This window comes from Lemur catta, chromosome 14 (genome assembly GCF_020740605.2).
Source record: "Lemur catta isolate mLemCat1 chromosome 14, mLemCat1.pri, whole genome shotgun sequence".
In the NCBI taxonomy this organism is placed as follows: Eukaryota; Metazoa; Chordata; class Mammalia; order Primates; family Lemuridae; genus Lemur; species Lemur catta.
Genome location: NC_059141.1, coordinates 27551242 through 27570326, shown reverse-complemented (window position 1 = coordinate 27570326; position 19085 = coordinate 27551242). Strand labels below are relative to the sequence as shown.

Genomic DNA, 19085 nt, shown 5'->3' with positions numbered 1-19085 from the left:
AGCCTGCATTCAGATACACAGAAGCCTATGGACAGGACAATAGTGTTCCATTTCCCAAGGTTTGTTACAGTAACTCTTCATGTCCAGTGGACCCTTGAGTTTTTATCTGTCCAGCTTCCTTTTCCTTTTTCTTTTTTCAAAAACCAAGTGGGTCTGTGGATCTTTTCCTCTTCGTGTAGCAGACACCCCTCCCCTGGCCTTTCCTCCCACCCCCTTTGGCCAAAGCGATTAGCCCAGGTTAGGCCTGCCAGGGTCTGGAACTGTTTTCAGGGAAAGTTAAATAGAAAGGCCCTTTTACCTCTACAATCTAGGCGGAGAACTGGAAGAATGAGGCAGGAGCTGCCTGCAGCCATGTTTCCCATTGCTGTATTCAGTAGGTGAAAATGTAGCCAAACAAAACCGACAAAGGCAAGAATAAGACAAATACAGACCCCAAGAAAGTCTGAGTTTGGATTCACTCCTGCCTGAGGCTAGTTCCAGCTCTCTTTGGTATGTTTCAACAAAAGCAGTAGTGTTAGCTTTCTGCCACTTAATCATTGAAAGGGCCCTCACACAATCGACTCTTTGGGCCACAGTCACATTGTGAGGGATCAGCTCCCTGCAGGAACATGTGTCGAGAGAGAATAATAGGGCTGGGAATGCAGTGAAGATCTAGAAAGAGGACTGGGAAGGCACGGGCCAGCCAAAAGGCAGGCGAACCAAGGAACAGCACTTCATGGAAGCTGAAAATGGAGTGGTCCTAATTGGGTGGTGGGAAACACTCTCACGGACTTGGTGGGAGTACAAATTGGTACTCTGGGAAGGCAATTTGGAAGTCTAAGATTTGAAATGTTCCTGCTCTTTGAGCCAAAAGTTCTACTCAAAGCAGCATTGTTGTGGGAGAAAGCTGGCAATAATCTTAAATATTTGCATCACTAATAGGGGACTGGTTAAACAATTTATGGAAACATGTTCAAGCTCTAATTTAAAGGGAAAAAAAAGTATATATGACTATGTGAAGCAGTGGTCCCCAACCTTTTTGGCACCAGGGACCGGTTTCATGGCAGACAATTTTTCCAGGGAGGGTAGAGGGAAGAGGGGCGGTGGAGCTCCACAGCCCCCGGTCCCCAACAGCCCGGTACTGGGTCTGACAGTCCCACGTGCGAATCCAGACACATTACACATATTTCATTATATAATGCTTCACTTTTGCTTTTAAAGATATATGTGCATTACTTTTGTTATCAGAATAAAGACATTTTATTTTTAATAGAAAGAATAATGAAATAGTCAACAGTAATCAATTCAGAAGGTCACGGAGTTAGGTTATTGAGAAAAAGAGAAGAAGTGGCACCTTCGAGAAGCGGGTGGGAGGCAGACGGTAAGTGGTGAAGAGTGGAAAGGAGAGCTTGAGACGTTGAAGCAGTGAATATGTTTGAGATGCGAATGGCAAAGGAAGGAAGGAAACAATGAACGGCCAGAACAAACATGTGCCACACGATTCTGAATAAAGTTTATTAAATAATATGTACAGCAAAGGTAGTAATTCAACACATTTATCAAATCAATCCACTGCAATAAAGAAAAATAAATGAACAGAAAAATCTATGTCTGCATAGTACATGCTCTCAGTGTGTAATTTAAATGGCAATACTTTAAATTAATTGGTTATATATAATGTCAGTTATTTGTCTTTCAGAATGTAATCTTTTTTTGTAGTAACCTATCCTAGCAATAGGACTTAATGCTACTGTAGATAAATAGGACTGCCAAAAAAAAAAAAAAAAATCAAACAACCCCCCCAAAATATCAAAACAATGAAATGAAAAAGAAAAAAGAAACCAAGTATAATTGAGATTATAGCTACCTTCTCTTCCCAAAAGAATAATTATTGTAAATTTTAACACTTTACAATGGCTATTTTTGTGCTAAAAATCTTCAGGTGAGTTATTTGGAATTCCTTCATTTAAATAAAAATGCAAAAAACTTTATGACTTCCTTACTTTACCCCCCCTTCCATTCAAATTTTTAAAATTGTTTTTCTATACAAGGTAGGTACATGGGCTATACAAAGTTAAATATACATATTTACAGTCCCACTTCTTAAGCACATGATTTTTTTTCTTTTACTGATCCCAGAGAGACTGCAAAAGATAAGTAGTTTGGGGCTTGCCTTTACCCGGAAGCATGGCTAGTATATCAAAATGTGTCGCAAGGCATGCCGCCAGTTAGTTGTACTTGCTATTAATAAACCAGTATAAACATTTCAGCATAAAAATAGGTACTTTATATTACTAAATGTCTGAAGACAAAAGAGCAATTGGAAACCTCTGTTCCTTGTTTTGTCATTACATAGGAAGCTGAAGTGATGCAAATTTTAACATATGACTTTATTAAAGACGGGCAAATCGGTGAGGCATACCTGGATTTCTGGAGATATACAAATGCATGAGGCTGGCATCATATGCAAATGTGGCTTTACAAATTGGTTTTATTTTCTAGCTGTATTTAAAGAGGTGTTCAAAATTACCTACTTAATCAAGAAGCACCCCTCAAAAAACTATTAGATAAGATAGTGTTATTAATGGTTTGCATCTAAGAAAGACTGGGAAACGCATTAGCCGATACATTCCAAAATGGGTGAAATGCTGCCGTGCCAAATGCACGTTAAAATGCATTTTTAGTATATTCCCTCAGAGAGGGAAAGTCAAAAACACAGTGCTCTTGGACGGTGGAGCAGACCTTCCAAAGCAATAGGTCTATTGTCACTGGGTCCTAAGGATAATCAAGAAGGCTCTTTCTACCCAGGAAGCTTCCCCACCCCTTCAGTTCCATAAACCTTCCCCTTGGGGTTAAGGCTCTCCCCTGGCCTAGATAAAAACAAATGTCTGTGGGAAGTCTAACACATTCCTCTTATCAGTCATTTACACTTTAGTGTGAATGAATCAGTGGCAATTTCTTTCCTGAGAACAGGATTTGAAAGAAGGATAGGGAGAAAAAGCGAATGTATTGTGGCTGTCTGGTGGGGGGTGGGAAGCTGGTGGGATCCTAAGATGGGCATCTGAACAGCTGAGGCACAGGCACTGAGACAAATTCTGCCTACTTGTGAAGACTCTAGACTTTGGGACAATGGTCCTGGGGTAATTCTAAGCTATATGCAGACAGCCAGGGGTTCCTGTACACACCCCTACCACCTAGAACGGCTACTCCTATTTGTGACCTTGGATGAGTATTTACGAAGAAGATGAGAGCTTGGAGACTCTGGACAAAGTTCCAAGTATTTCCAGCCATGACCTACCCTCAGACAAAGGTTCTTCCAGCATCCTAGATTTTCAAAAGTGAGCTAACAGAGACAGAATTGACAATGCTTTCTAGGATCCCTCCAGGGAAAATTCATCTCTTCCTCTCTCACACCCTTCTTAGCACATACCACAGTCTCTCTTGATTAAGTTCCTTTTTCTGTGGCTGTCTCCCCAATCACCACTGAGTTCCTAGTGGGCAGGGACTGGGTCATTTCTATCTTTGTCTCACTAAGGGGTCCAACAGAGAGACCGACAAATATCCTCAAACTGGACAGAGTTGTAACTAAGTGCCCGGGTGCCACAGGGGCCTCCCTCCTCAGATCTGCCCCCACAAAGGACAGGCCTCCTGGTCACTGCTGGTGGCCGCAGAATCACTGCTTCCCTCTGCAGAGAAGCCTCACCAGGGTGCCTTTGGATTCACAGCCCCGTGAGTTTTGGGTGGTCCTTGAGCTCCTTTATGGAGTGAGACGGGAGACTTGGCCAGTCCCTTCAGAGTCTGGAGCAAGCCCTGCCCATCGGTCTCCCCGGCAGCCAGTGTACATTGGTGTATGTTAAATGAACCTCTGGACACCATTCTTGGTTTTCTACAAAAGTAGACCTACCAATTCCAAACTGTCCCATCAAACACAAGCCAGAAAAGAAGGGTTAGTGACGAGGTTCTGATAAATGAAGCTGCACTGCCCTGAAGGTGACCCAGCGATATGGGAAAGGAATGCACTGCAAGTGGCCTCGAGGGCTACAGGGCGGCTTCTTGACTTAATCACTTGGAAATACAAATGTAACCTATCTGCCCGGCCATCTGCTCCCAGTTCTCATGGGCAGATCTTGCGTGCTTTTCCATCTGAACACCAGGGCAGTCAGCGGCCATGCTGCACAGCAGGCTGAACGCACTGGGTGCCATGTTCTACCTCCAGTGCCCCACCCGTACCTCAGCAGGTCCAGACAGGGATTTGGTCTTGGGCAATTTGGTGGCCTCCACCTCTGTCTGGGGACAGCCTCTGCACCCCAGACTGATCTCCAGGAGTGCTGGGGGGTCAGCGGGCTCCAGGGCAGTTGGGGACTGGAGGCTGGGACAGTCGGTGGATTCTAGGCTTGGAGCCTCTGAAAAATGGCTGAGGATCTGCCTGGCACCTTGAGGGCTGCTTCAGGCTCAATGACCCCTTTGAGATGGGAGCTGGTTAAGGCTGGGGCAGCAGGAGGCATTTCCGGCTAACTCTGCTTCTGGACTGTGCCCCGGGTCAGATTACCCAGGAGGTGGAGGGGAGGGGAAGGCTGAAGCGGCTCCCAGAAGCAGCTAAGTAAATGCGATTTGCCTCAATTCTTTTTGCTCAGCACACCATTCGACCCTGTCTGATACACAGTAATATTAGACAGGCTTGGATTTCAAACAACACTCTTCTGTCCCTCTCTTTTGCTTCTTACTTTATCCACTGCATTAAATTTCCTACTGACTCAACTAAAGAGATCGGTTTGTGAATTATGCTTTATCCCCCAATAAAAATAATCTCCGAGGTTTTCAATCTTCTTATAGATACAAAGGTTTTACATAGTTGCCTGGAAAAGTACCAAACTGCCTTGTCCTTCTTGAAGTACCTATAAAACAAAACACAAAAACACACATACATAAAATAGAAAGACCAGCCCACGTGAGCTCAGAACTCCTGCTCTATAGACTTGTGCTTGCATGTCTCTTAATAACAATCCTGCAGCTTGCAGAATAGCATATGGTTTCCAAAGCACTTTCTCTTATCTCATTTAGGGTGCAAAACAGTGCTGGGTGGTAAGCAAGGCAAGCATCTCTTAAATTCTTGTTTTTTGGAGGAAGAAAGCCAGGCTCCGAGGGCTTAAGTAATACTTCTGAAGTCCCAGCTTAGTATCAGAGGCAGAATCTGAACCCAGGTCTTCTGACTCCCAGCCCATTGCTCTTTCCAACATTTCTCCTTTTTGGAGGAATTATAATAGTACATTTATCCAGTACAAGAAGATACCTGGGATTTAGAATTTCTAAACCGTGCAATTTCTAAAAGCCCACTGACTATGACTACATGTCAAAGGGAAATTCTTCTCAGGAGCCTGTGCCTAAACCCGAGTCGACCCCTGGCATTGCTACCAGTCTTAGGGTTCCCACTGAGCCAGGAGCGCTGAGCCATCTGGGAACGAAGCCCCTGCCCCCGGGCTACTCCACATCCAGAATTACTGGATCCCTCTAATCTAGTTCCTTCCCTTGGGATTCTTTCTCTAATGCAGGGTGGCAGACACATGTCAGGTCATCAGTATCCTCTCATTAGCAGACATCATAATTTGATCATTTTTCCCAATTGGCTTGGATTTGGCTTCAGAATTCTGTTGAATGCAGCATCTCAAGCGGCCACTACTAGTGGGTTGGAATCATCCCCCCAAGTGAAACTCGTAAGCCAAAAGAATGTGTCAAAGCTAAAGAAAGACCCAAAACATCTAGCTGAACTCCTAGGGAGACTGGTGAGGACAGGTGGAGAACTGGGATGGTAGGGAACTTGCCTGTGCCCACACAGCTGGTTAGTACCTTTCCTTATGGATGAGAAAATGAGTTCTGCAGGGCTACTTTATTTGTGGTTTGAATACTAATCTACTTTTCGGGAAGTGCGAAGAAGATATTCATCCCAAAATATTTCCTCTACCCGGCTGCCTGGGATGCCTCCACCAGAGAACTGGTGCCCCTCCTCCACCCAAGTTCTCATAAGAAATGTAAATGCTCCTGTGAGAGTTTAACAGCTGATGCATATTAGGGCTGCACTCTCTAAAATGACAGCCGATGTGGCTACTGAACACTTGAAATATGTCTAGTCTGAAATGAGCTGTGCCGTAATTGTAAAATACACACCAGAGTTTGAAGACTCAGTATAAAGGGAAGAATGTAAAATATCTTGCTAACTGATTTTATATTGATTACATGTTCAAAAGATAATATTTTGAATGCCTTGGGTTTATAAAATATAGAATTAATTTCACTGGTTTCTTTTTACTTTTTTCAACGTGGCTTTTGGAAAATTTACAATTTCATACATGGTTCACACTGTGTTTCTGTGGGACTGCGCTGCACTAGCATGGTCGCTGACGGCTCCAATCTGCCTTTCTTCAGAACTCAAGGTGGAGGGGGCCGAGGGCTCACTCTCCCAGAGGAGGCCTTGGTAGGAGGGGGTAGCTTTCTAAGAGGGTGGTGAGGCCAAGCCAATCCTTCTGGCTTCCCGTGCATGCTGAGGCCTTGCGGTTCTCACCACCCCAGCCCTGATATTACTTTGCTTTAGCAAAACTTTTCCAGGGAGACCAGGGAAGAACTGGTCTTTGGAAAGAAGATAAAGGTAAAGCCATGTGCACAGGGGAAAACTGAGGCAAAGAGTGAGCCAGTGGCTCCCAAGATGATACTCATGCCTGAGCAGAAAGAACATGGGCTTGGGGAGCGATGGGCGTCCTGGGTTCAAATCCTAGCCACACCATTTGCTACCTGGATGACCTTGGAATAGTTACTTAACCTCTTTGGGCCTCAGTTTTTGAATCTGTTAAATGAAGATAATTCTTGTCTTACATGGCTGTTTCCTGGGAGGACATCAATGAAAGCACATCAGGCAGTGTCTGGTTTGTAACAGAATCTCAATAAATGTTGACCTCTTCCCCCTTCCTCTAAAGGCAAATCCTTTGTTTTAATTAAGCAGATTACTTTGATTAAAGTTATTGGAAGCCTGGAGAAAATAAGAAGGTCTTTGGAACGTCTATACATACACTTGAGTTTCATGGCAGAGACCTAGGCTCAAAATTGTCTTGTGTTGTTCCGTAAGAGTTTTAAAAATAAAATTTCCAAATGTAAAATAGACATAGGCACAACAGAAATAAATGAAAACCCAATTAATGAATTTGACAACTGCCCATCCATGCAGATGTCGGCATGTAGCATTTGGGTTTTCGGTCCAACATTAGTAACGTTCACACCATCTTATGAGCACACACAGACTGGGTGGGGCCCAGTATTCCCAACAGTGATACAAAAGCTGAAAAGGCTCTTTTTTCCAGGCAGAGAAGATGGCTTTTTGCATGGCTCGTTGCCTCTAGTCATTCCTTCAATGCACAACTAGTAAGAAAAGCATGATGAGATTCTTACCAACAAACCATCCGTCGTCACATTTTTCCATGACATCAACGATATCTCCATCTCGGAGTTCCAATTCATCATCATTCTGTGGTATATAGCTATATAATGCTTGGTAGCTAAATCTATACATGAGAAAAATGAATAATGAGTGACTCAAACACTGTCAGGATTAAATAAAGACTTTTAAAACCCCATTTCAGTTAAATCAGCATTTAAGTAGTGTTTCCTACTCGTCAGTGGGGATAAAGTATTTTACTGGCTATTTCTCTGCTAACTTAGCATTTGAAGAGATACATTCAACATATGATAATTAAGACTGACAGGGATAGGGAACTCCTGACCAGCACATCATGATCAGTCTTCTTAGCTATTTTCACTTGGTTACCAGAGCCAAGATTTTTTTATGTAGAGCACCCCTTACCCTCTGCCTTTAAAGTAAAGTAAGCTTTTCCTTAACATAGGATCATACATGTAGATTATCAAGAATAATTAGAAGTTACTTTGGCCCAGAGACATTACATTCTGGTCATATACACTTGAGAACATAGGCAATTATAAATACACACACACACACATATATATACATAAAAATATATACATATAGTATACTCCAACTACCTCACTGTTTAACAAAACTACCTTGGTTTTTTTCTACCACTTAAACACATTTCATTAACTCCTTTCTATTTTTAAAGAGACAGAGTTTCACTCCGTTACCCAGGCTGGAATGCAGTGGTGCGATCACAGCTCACTGCAACCTTGAACTCTTGGGCTCAAGAGATCCTCCTGCCCCAGTCTCCTGAGTAGCTGGGACTACAGGCGCACCCCACCAATGTTACCCAGCCTGCTCTTGAACTCCTGGCCTCAAGATCCTCCAGCTTTGGCCTCCCAAAGTGCTGGGATTACAGGCATGAGCCACTGTACCCGCTGGCCTCATTAAGTGCTGTTAAATTTGGATATCATTTTTCTGAAACCCTTGAAATCTTTTTGTTTTTTCCCCATCCCAGTGAGGTTTGGGGGTAAAAGCTTTATTTGCTTGCTAGTTGGCCTGAGGCATTAGGTCTGTGCTGTTCTGTTTTAACAACAGCCACTGGAGACAGCTGGACTGCTGTGGTGAAATGTGATACCTGCTTTGGCATCAAGGAAAAGCTTTGTTTTTATTTCTTTCTTTAACAAACACTTAAGGAGCACCTACTATGCACCAACTTCACAATTCTGTTTACTCAGTATTTTGAAACACAACCACATAGCAGGCAAAACTTTGCAAATGAGCCAATTATCTACCATTTCCAGTAGGTATCAGTGAATTCCAGAGTGTGGGCAAGAGATACTAGAAACAAGGGGTTCATTCTGCTCTGCTAAAACCAAAGGGACAATTTCACTTTACATATTTATCCAATCGTATTGATACTTCTGGCCACCAAAAGGAAGATCTCTTATGAGGAGTTAAGAGATGCAGATCAATTCCCAGTTGATAAATGACTGTGTTTCTTTCATGTTTCTGTATCTGCCTGCTGTCTCCTATGCAATTTGGATTCCCATGGCCGATCTTCCAACACACGCCCTCGCCAACGTCTCAGAACGCCTGGTCCCCTTGACTTCCACCATGGCTGCTTTGTCAACTTTGGCTCTGGGAAACAAATTCTGATGTCTGCTTCTGTCTTCACTCCCAGACAGTGGAGAATGACTGGAGAAAGTCCTTCACTCTTGCCACCTGGGTCCCGCAGTCAGCTCTTTGGATGGGCCTCACACTGTGCCACGGAGTCCTTCACCCACTTCTCCTGCTGATTCTGGTGCCCCCCACCCAGCCGAGAGCTCTTCATTCTGCCCTGACTTCTGGAGATGGAAGCCTGCTGCGGGCAGCACCTTAACCTTCCCACCTCTAGACTTCGGTCTTTGGGCTCCACTCACCTTCCTGCCTCTGTTCCCACATGTGACGAAAGAGCAGTCTCTTCTCCTGGCCATGTTGAACCTCCTTCCCTGGGCTCTTCCTTCACTCACATCTTCTCATTTGCATCTTTCGACTATCAACTCCTCCTACTCTGGTGCAAATGTGCTTAAGTCTCTGCATCCAATGCCCACTCCCCTCCACACACCATCAAACTGACTCAACAACCCTTTCTCTTGCAGCATCTGCCACCAACTCTCTACTAACACTGCTGTATCATAGGTCGCCAGTGATCTTTCCAGTTGCCAAGGAGAACACCTGGTTCCTACCCTTGGCCTCTCTCGTTCCTACCCTTGGTGCTGCTGACCTGACACTGAGGCTCTGTTCTGTGAAAGCAAAAGCTCCTGGACCCCCGCCTGCATCTCCCTGCTCGGCCTCCTTTGCCGGCTCCTCTTCATTACCCGCATCTCCATGGGTAACCACATGTACTTCAAGGTTACAAAATGCCCACGCGGTCCTGGCTCAGGCTCTCATCACTTCTCTGCTGGATTAATATCTTCTAACCAACATCCTTATCCCTCGTCTCTGAAATCCACCCTCCACTCTGCTGCCAGAGTTACCTAACACAATCTGCTGTCAATATGTTCCTCACTTCACAAACCTTCAGTAGCTCCCTAGTGCCTGCAGAATAAAATCCAAATTTATTTCACTTATATTCTGGAATCTACCATCTGGTCCCAACCTGCCTCTCGAGTCTCTATGTCCTCTGTGAACTATAGACTGTGGCCACCTGGGCTTCTTCAAGTTCTCCAACCACCACCCACTCCATGCCTTTGCAAATGCGGTCCCCCCAGCTGGGAAGAACTCTTCCTCCCTGTTCTAGCTCTCAAAATCCAATTTGTCTTTCCACGTATGGTCCAAATCAGCCTTCCGCTGTGAACAGAGTTTTCTTCAATGTACTTAAAAAATAGGAGGTATCTAGCCAATTTTTTGAATGAATGAATAAATCAACCTTGTTCATTCATTTCCGGTCAGAATTAACTGCTCCTTCCTCTATGTCCCTACAACACTAGGCCTAAAGCCAGTCGGTACAGCTCTCACTTGCCTTCTATGGCAGTTGACTCTTCACCTGTCTCTCCCAGCAATCCATGACCCCTCTATTTAGCTGCCACCTGTTTTCACATTGGCTGATGGGAAATATGATCCTACCTAGAGAAGCTGGTAGTGAGTCCCTCATCCTCCCCAAACGACTGCCCCTGCAGTCGGCCGACAACCCACTTTCTAAGGCCAACAGTCCCCCCAAGAACACTGAGAATCGAAGTTTGCTGAGAATACTTACAAATCTTGTGAGGTTTGACTCCTGTCTGGGGTGACTCTTCGCTGCTGGGCTTGAGGTTGCTGAGAAATGATTAAAGATGATTTATTGTCAGAAGGGGATACCTTGTGATGAAAGTCAAGGGGATGAGACACAGTGCTGCAGTAATGAACAGATTTTTCGGCAATGTTTATGATCTCATTGCAAACCGCTTCCTGTGAGGTGGCCCCAAGATATCCAGAAACCCCCATAAAACAGTCAATGTGGGGACAAAAAAAAAAAGAAAGAGAGGAAGAGATGTAACATTCCAGACGAAGCACATAAGTCCAGGGAAAAAACAGAGTTGAAGATCCAGGTTAAAAAAAAAAAATAGATATTCCAGTAGTGGAGTGCAGGAGGGATCCAGGCGTAAGCATGGAAAAACAGGTAAGATACAGAAGAATTTGGGATTTAGTATGAATATTAAGAAAAAAAAAAGGTAGCAGCATAAAAGCCTGTAATTAGTGAGTAACTGTTACGAATAGGATAATATCAGGGTAGAAATGCAAGTACGTATCCCCCATCATGCACTAATACATTCATTTAATCCCACATGTAGGCAGAGTAGAAGAATTATCTCTAAATTCCTCTGCTTTTTTTTGAGGGGCGGGGGCTGGCCTAACATCTCTCCCTGCTACAATAGCCACAGAACTCTTGTAAACAACGGCTCTGTGAGTTAACCCGGAATTACTCTAGTCTGGATTCTAGAAGCCAGTAAGGGTTCTCTTTAGAAAAGCTGCAGTCTTATTCAACAGGCATCTTACCACATAGCTCTTTTCAGATTCTGTGAGATCAGGTCCTGCTCTCAATGAATGATGAGAAGGCTGTGATCACCAAGCAAATTATAAGGGAGACATTTTAGCAGATGTCACATTGGAAAGGATTCAAAATAAAAGTGTGAGCAAATACACGTACCACACCGGGACACTTGGATGACACTGGAGACTCGCAGCCTATGGCTGCAGAGTTTCCACAACAACATGGTGGGCGCACAGGAGAAAATGCAAATGCACAGAGTTAGAGGCAAGCATCTGGGCAATGAAATGGGAAGTTGGAAACATGGCTGCAGTGAAGTGAGGATGAACACCACAGGGTCCCCAGACTGGCAGGAGAGAGACATGGAAGGGCTGTTGTAGGAACAGTCGAGTCCTTCCATGAGCCACACACATTGGTCCCTGCACCCTCAGCCAGGAAGCACCTAGGGAAGGCTGTACCAGGAGCCAGTTTCAGTTACTCTGCTGACTGGAAGCCCTCCCTGGAAGAGCAGGCTCCTAGAACTATCAGGTCTGCCATACTTCCATACTTATAATATTTGAAGTATCAACCAAGACCATTCCCCTGGAAATGTCCACACACGACACACTCCAGTGAGGTATGAGACAGGTTCAGAGAGCTTGCATGGCAGAGCTCGCTTCCAGAAACAGGCCTGTGTGTCCTGACACACATGTACAAATGACACCGGCATTCTCCACTCAACAGCCAAAGTCCCACACGCTGACACAGAGACACAGGTGCAACCAAAGCCAAGCAGACCTGCCACTTGACTGGGGCTCCCATCATAGAGGCCAGGCCTTCATGGGCAGAGTGTCTGGAATCATTTCCCCCAGAGAAGACTCAATTCTAAGCTCTAGGAAGGGCCTCTCTAACAAGTATTTGAAGAGCCATCCTCAAAGAGACTCTCTAGGTAACGTGCAATAACAGCAACAGGCCACAGCAATTCCAGGGCCTCCCGGAAGGGCACTCAGAAATCTTGTGTATAGAACCCACTTGTTTCAGAGAGGCCCAGAGAGAGTGAGGCCTCCCCCAAGGTCACACAGTGAGTCAGTGGTGGCCTTGTCCTCCTGGCTTCACCTGCTATCCCCCTGACCTTGTCTTTCACCCTCAGCCCATCTTCCACCCTATCAGGTGTGCTCACTGACCTCATTCCCTCGCTCATCTTCAGTGAGTCCCACAGAAACCCTGGAGACAGGCAGGACATGGCTTATCATCCTGTAAAAACCCAGGAAGCCGATGCTCTGATGCTCTGATGCTCAGAGGGGTTTTGGGCATTCCTCAACATCGCAGCTAGCGAGAGGTGAAACCACCTGGTTGATCTTCCCACTCCACCCGTCACCCACCTACCCACCCACCCCCTGCCGATCCATCTCCACTGTAAATGTCCTCATCCTTTAGCATGCGCTGCAGGGCCAATTTCCATCCCAGGCATGACTCCTGTCTTTTTGGAAAGTCCCTTCAAGTTCTCCAAACCCCTTCCAAACCGCAATCACTCAAACCAGCCACCGTAGACCCTGGCAGGAGTGAAGGAAGAGACAGGACTGAAGGGCCCATCGCAGGCTCCTTCTATAGTGTCCCAGGACCTCAAGCCTTTGCCAGGTGGCTGGGAGCTGACCTTGTGTGGCTCTGTTCACCACCATCAGCCTCTGGATCAAGGCTTCCAGGTAACCAAGGAAAGAAATGAACATTTCTAATCATCTACTATGTGGGCTTTCAGAAGAATGAGTCTTATTCTGGGCACCTTGAGTGTGTGATAGTGATAGGCAGGTTTTAACTTGACAGAAGGGAAAAGTTTCTAAAGTAAGAATGGTCCAACCAGACAAGGGGCTGCCTCAAGAGGAAGTGAGTTGCCTGCCACAGCAGCCGTTTAAGCTGAGGCTGCTGTTGACCATTACTAGCTGGGATACTGCAGAGCCGTGCTTCTTAAACTTTAATGTGTGTCTGCATCACCTGGAATCCTGTTAAAATGCAGATTCCAACTTGTTATGTCCGGGGTATGTGGTGAGACTCTGTATTTCTATTTGGTACTACCAATGTTGCCAGTTCACAGACCAACTTTGTGCAGCATGGTGGCAAAGCCACTGAGCAGAGCCCTTTGGTATCTAATTTCCATATACTACCTCCTTCTGTGGTCATGATGGGATTGCTAGTGTAACCATGATAGCAACACCCAATTTCTGCCTCTTCTGAAAGCAGGCACTATAATTTCTCTTCTTGAGCACTTTTTACACTAGGTGTTCAAAGACATCTCATTATGTAAAAGGTATGGAGTGCAGCAATAGCAACCACTCATTAACCCAAGGAACCACAGGGCTGGAAAGGATACTGCAAGCCCAGCTAGTACCTTCCTTGGTCTCAGGCCAGACCCAGTGCAGAGGATAACCATCATCATAGCCTTAACATCTGGACAGTACAAACTTAACCCCATTCCTGAGAGGCAGGGATGACTGGCTTCCTCACTTAGCATTTGTTGACTAAATGAAGGAAGAAGGCAAGATAAACATTTATCCTATTAGCTAAGATTCAATTTTTTTCTCTATTTAGGTTTAAATAAAACATCTCATATAGCTGAAATGTAAACCAGCTTTTGGGGGAGGGAAGGTGGGGGACACAGCATGGGGTGGGCTCTCAGTGGAGATGGAAACCAATAATAAATATCACAAGCGGTCAGCCTTTCACTTTGAAGGCTGTTTAGCGTCAGGTTTTCTTTCCCCTCTAGGCACATGTTTTTTTCTTTCCCTGGCCCCATTTTCTAGCCACTTTACAGCTTTAAACCTGTGCTGTCCAATATGGTAGCCAGTAGCCAAATGTGGCCACTGAGCACTTGAGATGTGGCTAGTAGTGAGAAAAGGAAGTGGGAAGCGAGATGTGCTATAAGTGTAAAAATACACACTAGATTTAGAAAACAGTATAAAATAAAAAATGTAAAATCTTAGGAATAATTTTCTGGATATATTGGGTTAAATAAAATACATTATTAAAATTAATTTCACCTGTTCCACTTTACTGTGGTTACTAGAAAATTTTAAATTACACGTGTGCCCCACATGAGGTTTCCACTGGACAGTGCCACCGTCAACCCTCCCCAGGCCCTCAGTGTCTGAGCGTCGTTAAGCCTAGGAGAAGACACAAGTTCTAACCAGGACTTCATCCAGGGTTATGAACAACAGGAGTATTATCTCATGCTAAGTACATTTCAGACTCTGGAGATGCATTCCAGATGCATTTTTCATGTGTTTACAAAAACAACCTTGCCCAGCATTTGCACACACTCGTGCATGCACTACACTCCCCTCCTCCATAGCAGCAAGCAGGCAATAGTTGCTGACCCAGAAACTACTTTCTTCCGTATTTGCACATAAGTTGCTCCTCCTGGCCTGGGGTGCTTGTTTCATTCTCCCCACATGGCAGACCCTGCATGCGGCCTTGCTCTGCTGCCGTGTTGCCCTTCTACCCTCAGATCACAGAAGTCCCTCGGAAATCTGATCTTAGCCTCCTGGAGCTGTTAATCCTTCTGGATCCACACAACACTGGCGTTACTGTGGAGTTCCTAAGCATCCTCTTCCAGCCTTGGGTGGGTGCCAAAGCCTTGAAGCCCAAAATAAATTACACACGGGCTAAAGGACAGCAGGAAGTCCTGGGGATGTGGACAGGATGGAGAAACTCAACTACTCCATGGCCCCAAATCCCCTCTAGAAACAGCAAGAGTCTCTGCTGCCCCCCAACCTGCCCAAGTCTCGCAGAGATGGCATTCCTCTAGTCATCTCATGCCCCCTGTCTCCTCAGACCCCACCCCACCTTTCTGGTGACCTCCCTGACCTCCCAGTGGAACAGTGACAAAATCTGGGCTGCAGGTCAGGCTCTGGCACTAACTGATTGTCTTTTGAGCAAAATGCTTAACTTCTTCAGCCTTTAAGTTCTAAAACACATAAGAAGATTAGACATAACTTACATAATGTTCCTTTTGGCCCCAACGCTCTATGACTGGAGTGTGCCCATCCTAGGAGCTGAGAATCAGGACTGGATAGGGCCGACTTGCCTAAAGCGAGGCAGCAGACCACTCATTGCCTGCTGAAGACTGGGAGGGGGAGGGCTTTTGATGGCAGTTTCTAGATATGGATGGAGAGTTCACTTCTAGAAGTATCCCAAGTGGTTGCCCTAGGATAGTGATAGGAGATTTGTAGCTACTGGCACTCCATGGGCAAGCTCTGCAAGAGTCAGAAGGCCTGAACCATTCAGGCTCCTGGGTTTCAGCTCCTGGAAACCTCCAGAGTACTCTCAGCACAGCCTCTGACTCCACTGAGTTATCCTACTGAGGTTACTGACAAGACGACTGCAGCTTAAAGATAAAACTAGTTATAAACAATTAGTTCAAATGCTTACCACCTAGACTCAACCAACGCTTGGCCTTCCCTTCAAAGGCTGTACTACGTACAGTCTTCTGCTTCACTCATAAACAGTTGGGAGAGCAATGGAAGATACGGACTAAAGTGCAAAGAAACCAAAAGCTTCCCAAGGGCAGCTTACGCCTCTCTGCTCAAGGTAGGAGACACTAATTTGGGGAGTGCAGATTCCAAATTTTCTAAATTCTAGATTTGTGTAACCCAAAGTAAAATGATTCTCCTATTCTCTCTTTCCCTCCCATCTTCCTCTCTTCCGTGGAACAGGCTAGGGAGGATAAAGTAAACTGTTTCTTTGCCCTGGGACCTCAGAATCACAAGGTGAGTATTTCCTGAGTCTCAACTACATACCCTGTGCTAGGTGCTTTCATCTTCATGATATCTCAGTTAATGCTCATAAATACTCAAGAAGGTGGTCAGTATTTACCTCATTTTACAAATGAGAAAACTAAGACCTGGCAATTCTGAGCTGGGAATTTGAAGAGCCAGGGTTCACACATCAGTCTCCCAGACTCCAAGTTCTGTGCATTCCACTGCACCCTGATCTTTCTGGCTTGTGCTCCGCCAGAGGAAGGCACCAGAAGAGCTGGAGAGATGTGCTGACCAAGAGGTCACCTTAACTTGTGCAGTGCCCTCCTGCTGGCACTTGGGTTCCCACTGATAGGTACCCTTTCTCCCAACACCTTTTAAAGGGTGGACACTTAGCTTTGGGTCTTGGTTCCCCACCTTAAGTGTTGAGAGACTGTCTGCTGGTTTTTGTGAAGAACTGCAGCCAGTGTTTCTCCCCATCCCATAAACTGCTAACCACCTTCTGTATTTATCTAGAGATTTCCCTTCTGAGTGAGTCAAAGGAAAATGCTTCCCACTTTTATTTGAGTGTCTTAAAATTTGTTTCCTTTTTGTTCTTGCAAGTTGCATCACATGCTTTCCCTGTCTCTGATTTCCATCCTTAAAGCAGGCCTGTGCCTTTGTTCTGATCTTTCTGGGAACTAACGTAGTTGAGGAATGTTACCTCTGAAGTCACCAGAGCACATCTGTCTTCAGTTGAGTCGGTTTCCCTTGATTGGCTTCCTTCCCCTTAGGAACCAAATTGACATCACAAAAGTTTTGTCACTTTTCTCAAGCCTGTTTTCTCATCTCATTGTACAAATGTAATCTACTAGGGGCTCTTAACCTGGCAGTCCATGGACTCCTAGGGAGCTCTTGGATGGACACAGGTATGAGTCTCTTGAAACTTTATACGAAACCGTGTGTGCCACCTTGTTCTCCAAACTCCTGGCCTGGAGTCCTCAGCTGACCTCCGATTCCCAAAGGTTTTGTGATCCAGAAAAAGCTATGATGAGTCACTGGAGTGGATGATCTTTAAAGATTCTTTTTAATTCAAAATACTGGGTTGGGTGTGGTGGCTCATGCTTGCTATTCCAGCGCTTTGGGAGGCTGAGGAGGGAGGACTGTTTGAGGCCAGGAGTTTGAGACCAGCCTGGGCAACATAGTGAGATCTCATCTCTACAAAAAGTTTGCCAGCCATGGAGGCGAGAGCCTGTAATCTCAGCTACTCAGGAGGCTGAGGCAGGAGGATTACTTGAGCCCAAGAGTTTGAGGTTACAGTGAGCTGTAACTGTGCCACTGCACTCCAGCCTCGATGACAGAGTGAGATTCTCTCTCCTAAATAAAAACAAACAAAAAAAGGAAAATCTATGAGACTCTCTCACAAATTATAGAAACTCTTGAAAACCAAGGCTGGATGCCAGTCAGCAAACAGTGCTTCTATCTTGGAGAAAATATTTGATAATGCCAATGGTGGAGATTTTCAAGACCATCTTCCCCTTCACTTTCTTGATTGTCCTAAACCTTATTGGCCAAAATTACAACCAACAAAATCCAAGAACTTGGTTGATAATTCTGAACTCTTGGGCATTTTGTATGTCTTTGCCAAATTAGTTAAGTTGCCCTTCAAAAAACAATAAAAGGAAAGACTTCCATTTTTTTCTTATTTCAGCATATTATGGGGGTACCCAAAAACAATAAAAGGAAAGACTTCCATTTTTTCAATTATGAAGGTCTGCAGGTCTATAATAAACCCCCTAACTTAAAATTTTGAATGTATTCTTCTCATTTCAACTGAAATTCTCATAGGATTTTCAGCTAATGATAGGATATCAGAGCTAAAAAGGACTTCCATTCTCTTGTCTGAATCTTTTGTTTATGGACAGAGAAGCTTCCAGGAAAGAGAGGTGACTCACTTAAAGAGGCTCTGCAGGCCAGTGTTAGAGCCGGAGCTAGAACCCTCACTTCCAACCCAGTGCTCTTCTCACTCGTTTTGATTTCCCTAAAGACCTCATTTACCCCCTTCTGTTGCTCAAAGAAAATACACCTAACAACATAAGCAACTGACCCAATGTGAACCCACTTTAGGAGTGAAAAGTCGAACCATCTGACAAGAAGGGTTCACACACCCGCAGAGCTGAGGCGTAGACAGGTCACTAAGGGGAAGGAAAGCAGCAAAGCAGGACTGATTCACAAGGGTCACCGTGACCATGAGGAAGATGACTCCACACATTGTCAGGAGGTGCTGATAAACAACACAGGCGCCTGGGAGCACCCTCCATGCTCTGGTCCCAGCCCCTTCTCCAGAACCTTCTGTTTACCTGCAGATACTGGAAGGCTCCCCCAAACCAGGGACACACCGCTGTCCCCACACACATTGCACGTTCCTACCTCTGTGCCTTTGCTCCGGCTACTTGCCTTGAATGCTGCCCTCCTGCTGGACACCTGTGGGGAAACTCCCTGTTCCTCAAGGCCCAGATCAAACGCTACTTTTCTCATGAAGTCCTTCCAGACAACCACCTTCCCCTTCCGGCTACTGATAATTTCTCCCCACCTTGAACTTCCAGAGTGAACTGTTTGCATTATAATTATTTGTGAACATGTCTGTCTTCCCCAACGGAGATCATAAACTCCTTTGGCTGGGGTCAGTCACCTTTTGTCTTTTCTCTCATTAAACAAATACTTACTGAGCACCTTCCACATATCAGGTCCCTGACCTCAGGGCACTAATACCCTATGTAAACTCCGGCAAGAAGAGGGGCAAATGCAGCAGGGCTGAGAAGTGCTCTTGCCGGCCAGGTGCAGGGGCTGTGGTCGCACAAAGTCAGAGCACTTAATCCAGCCGTGCAGGGCTGCGGGGAGGCCGTCAAGAAAGGCTCCCTAGAACACGTAACATCTCAATGGAAGCCCTGATGGTGTACATCTCTATCTTTTGCAG

At 45.3% G+C, this 19085-nt stretch overlaps 1 protein-coding gene across 50 annotated transcripts in view; it reads right to left on the bottom strand.

Moving 5' to 3' along the window:
- Positions 1-1470: 1470 nt before the first annotated feature.
- SORBS1 (sorbin and SH3 domain containing 1) overlaps positions 1471-19085 on the bottom strand; it is a 220411-nt gene continuing 202796 nt past the window's right edge. For 23 of the 50 annotated variants that reach the window (XM_045569093.1, XM_045569092.1, XM_045569120.1 and 20 more), the window contains 4 exons: positions 11411-11470; positions 10632-10822; positions 7414-7526; positions 1471-4874 (listed from right to left, as the gene is read on the bottom strand). In XM_045569093.1, the coding sequence (XP_045425049.1) occupies positions 4807-4874; positions 7414-7526; positions 10632-10822; positions 11411-11470 (432 nt within the window). In that variant the 3' untranslated portion in view covers positions 1471-4806. The remainder of the gene's footprint in view (positions 4875-7413; positions 7527-10631; positions 10823-11410; positions 11471-19085) is intronic. The other 27 variants (XM_045569107.1, XM_045569122.1, XM_045569123.1 and 24 more) reach the window with 3 other exon arrangements.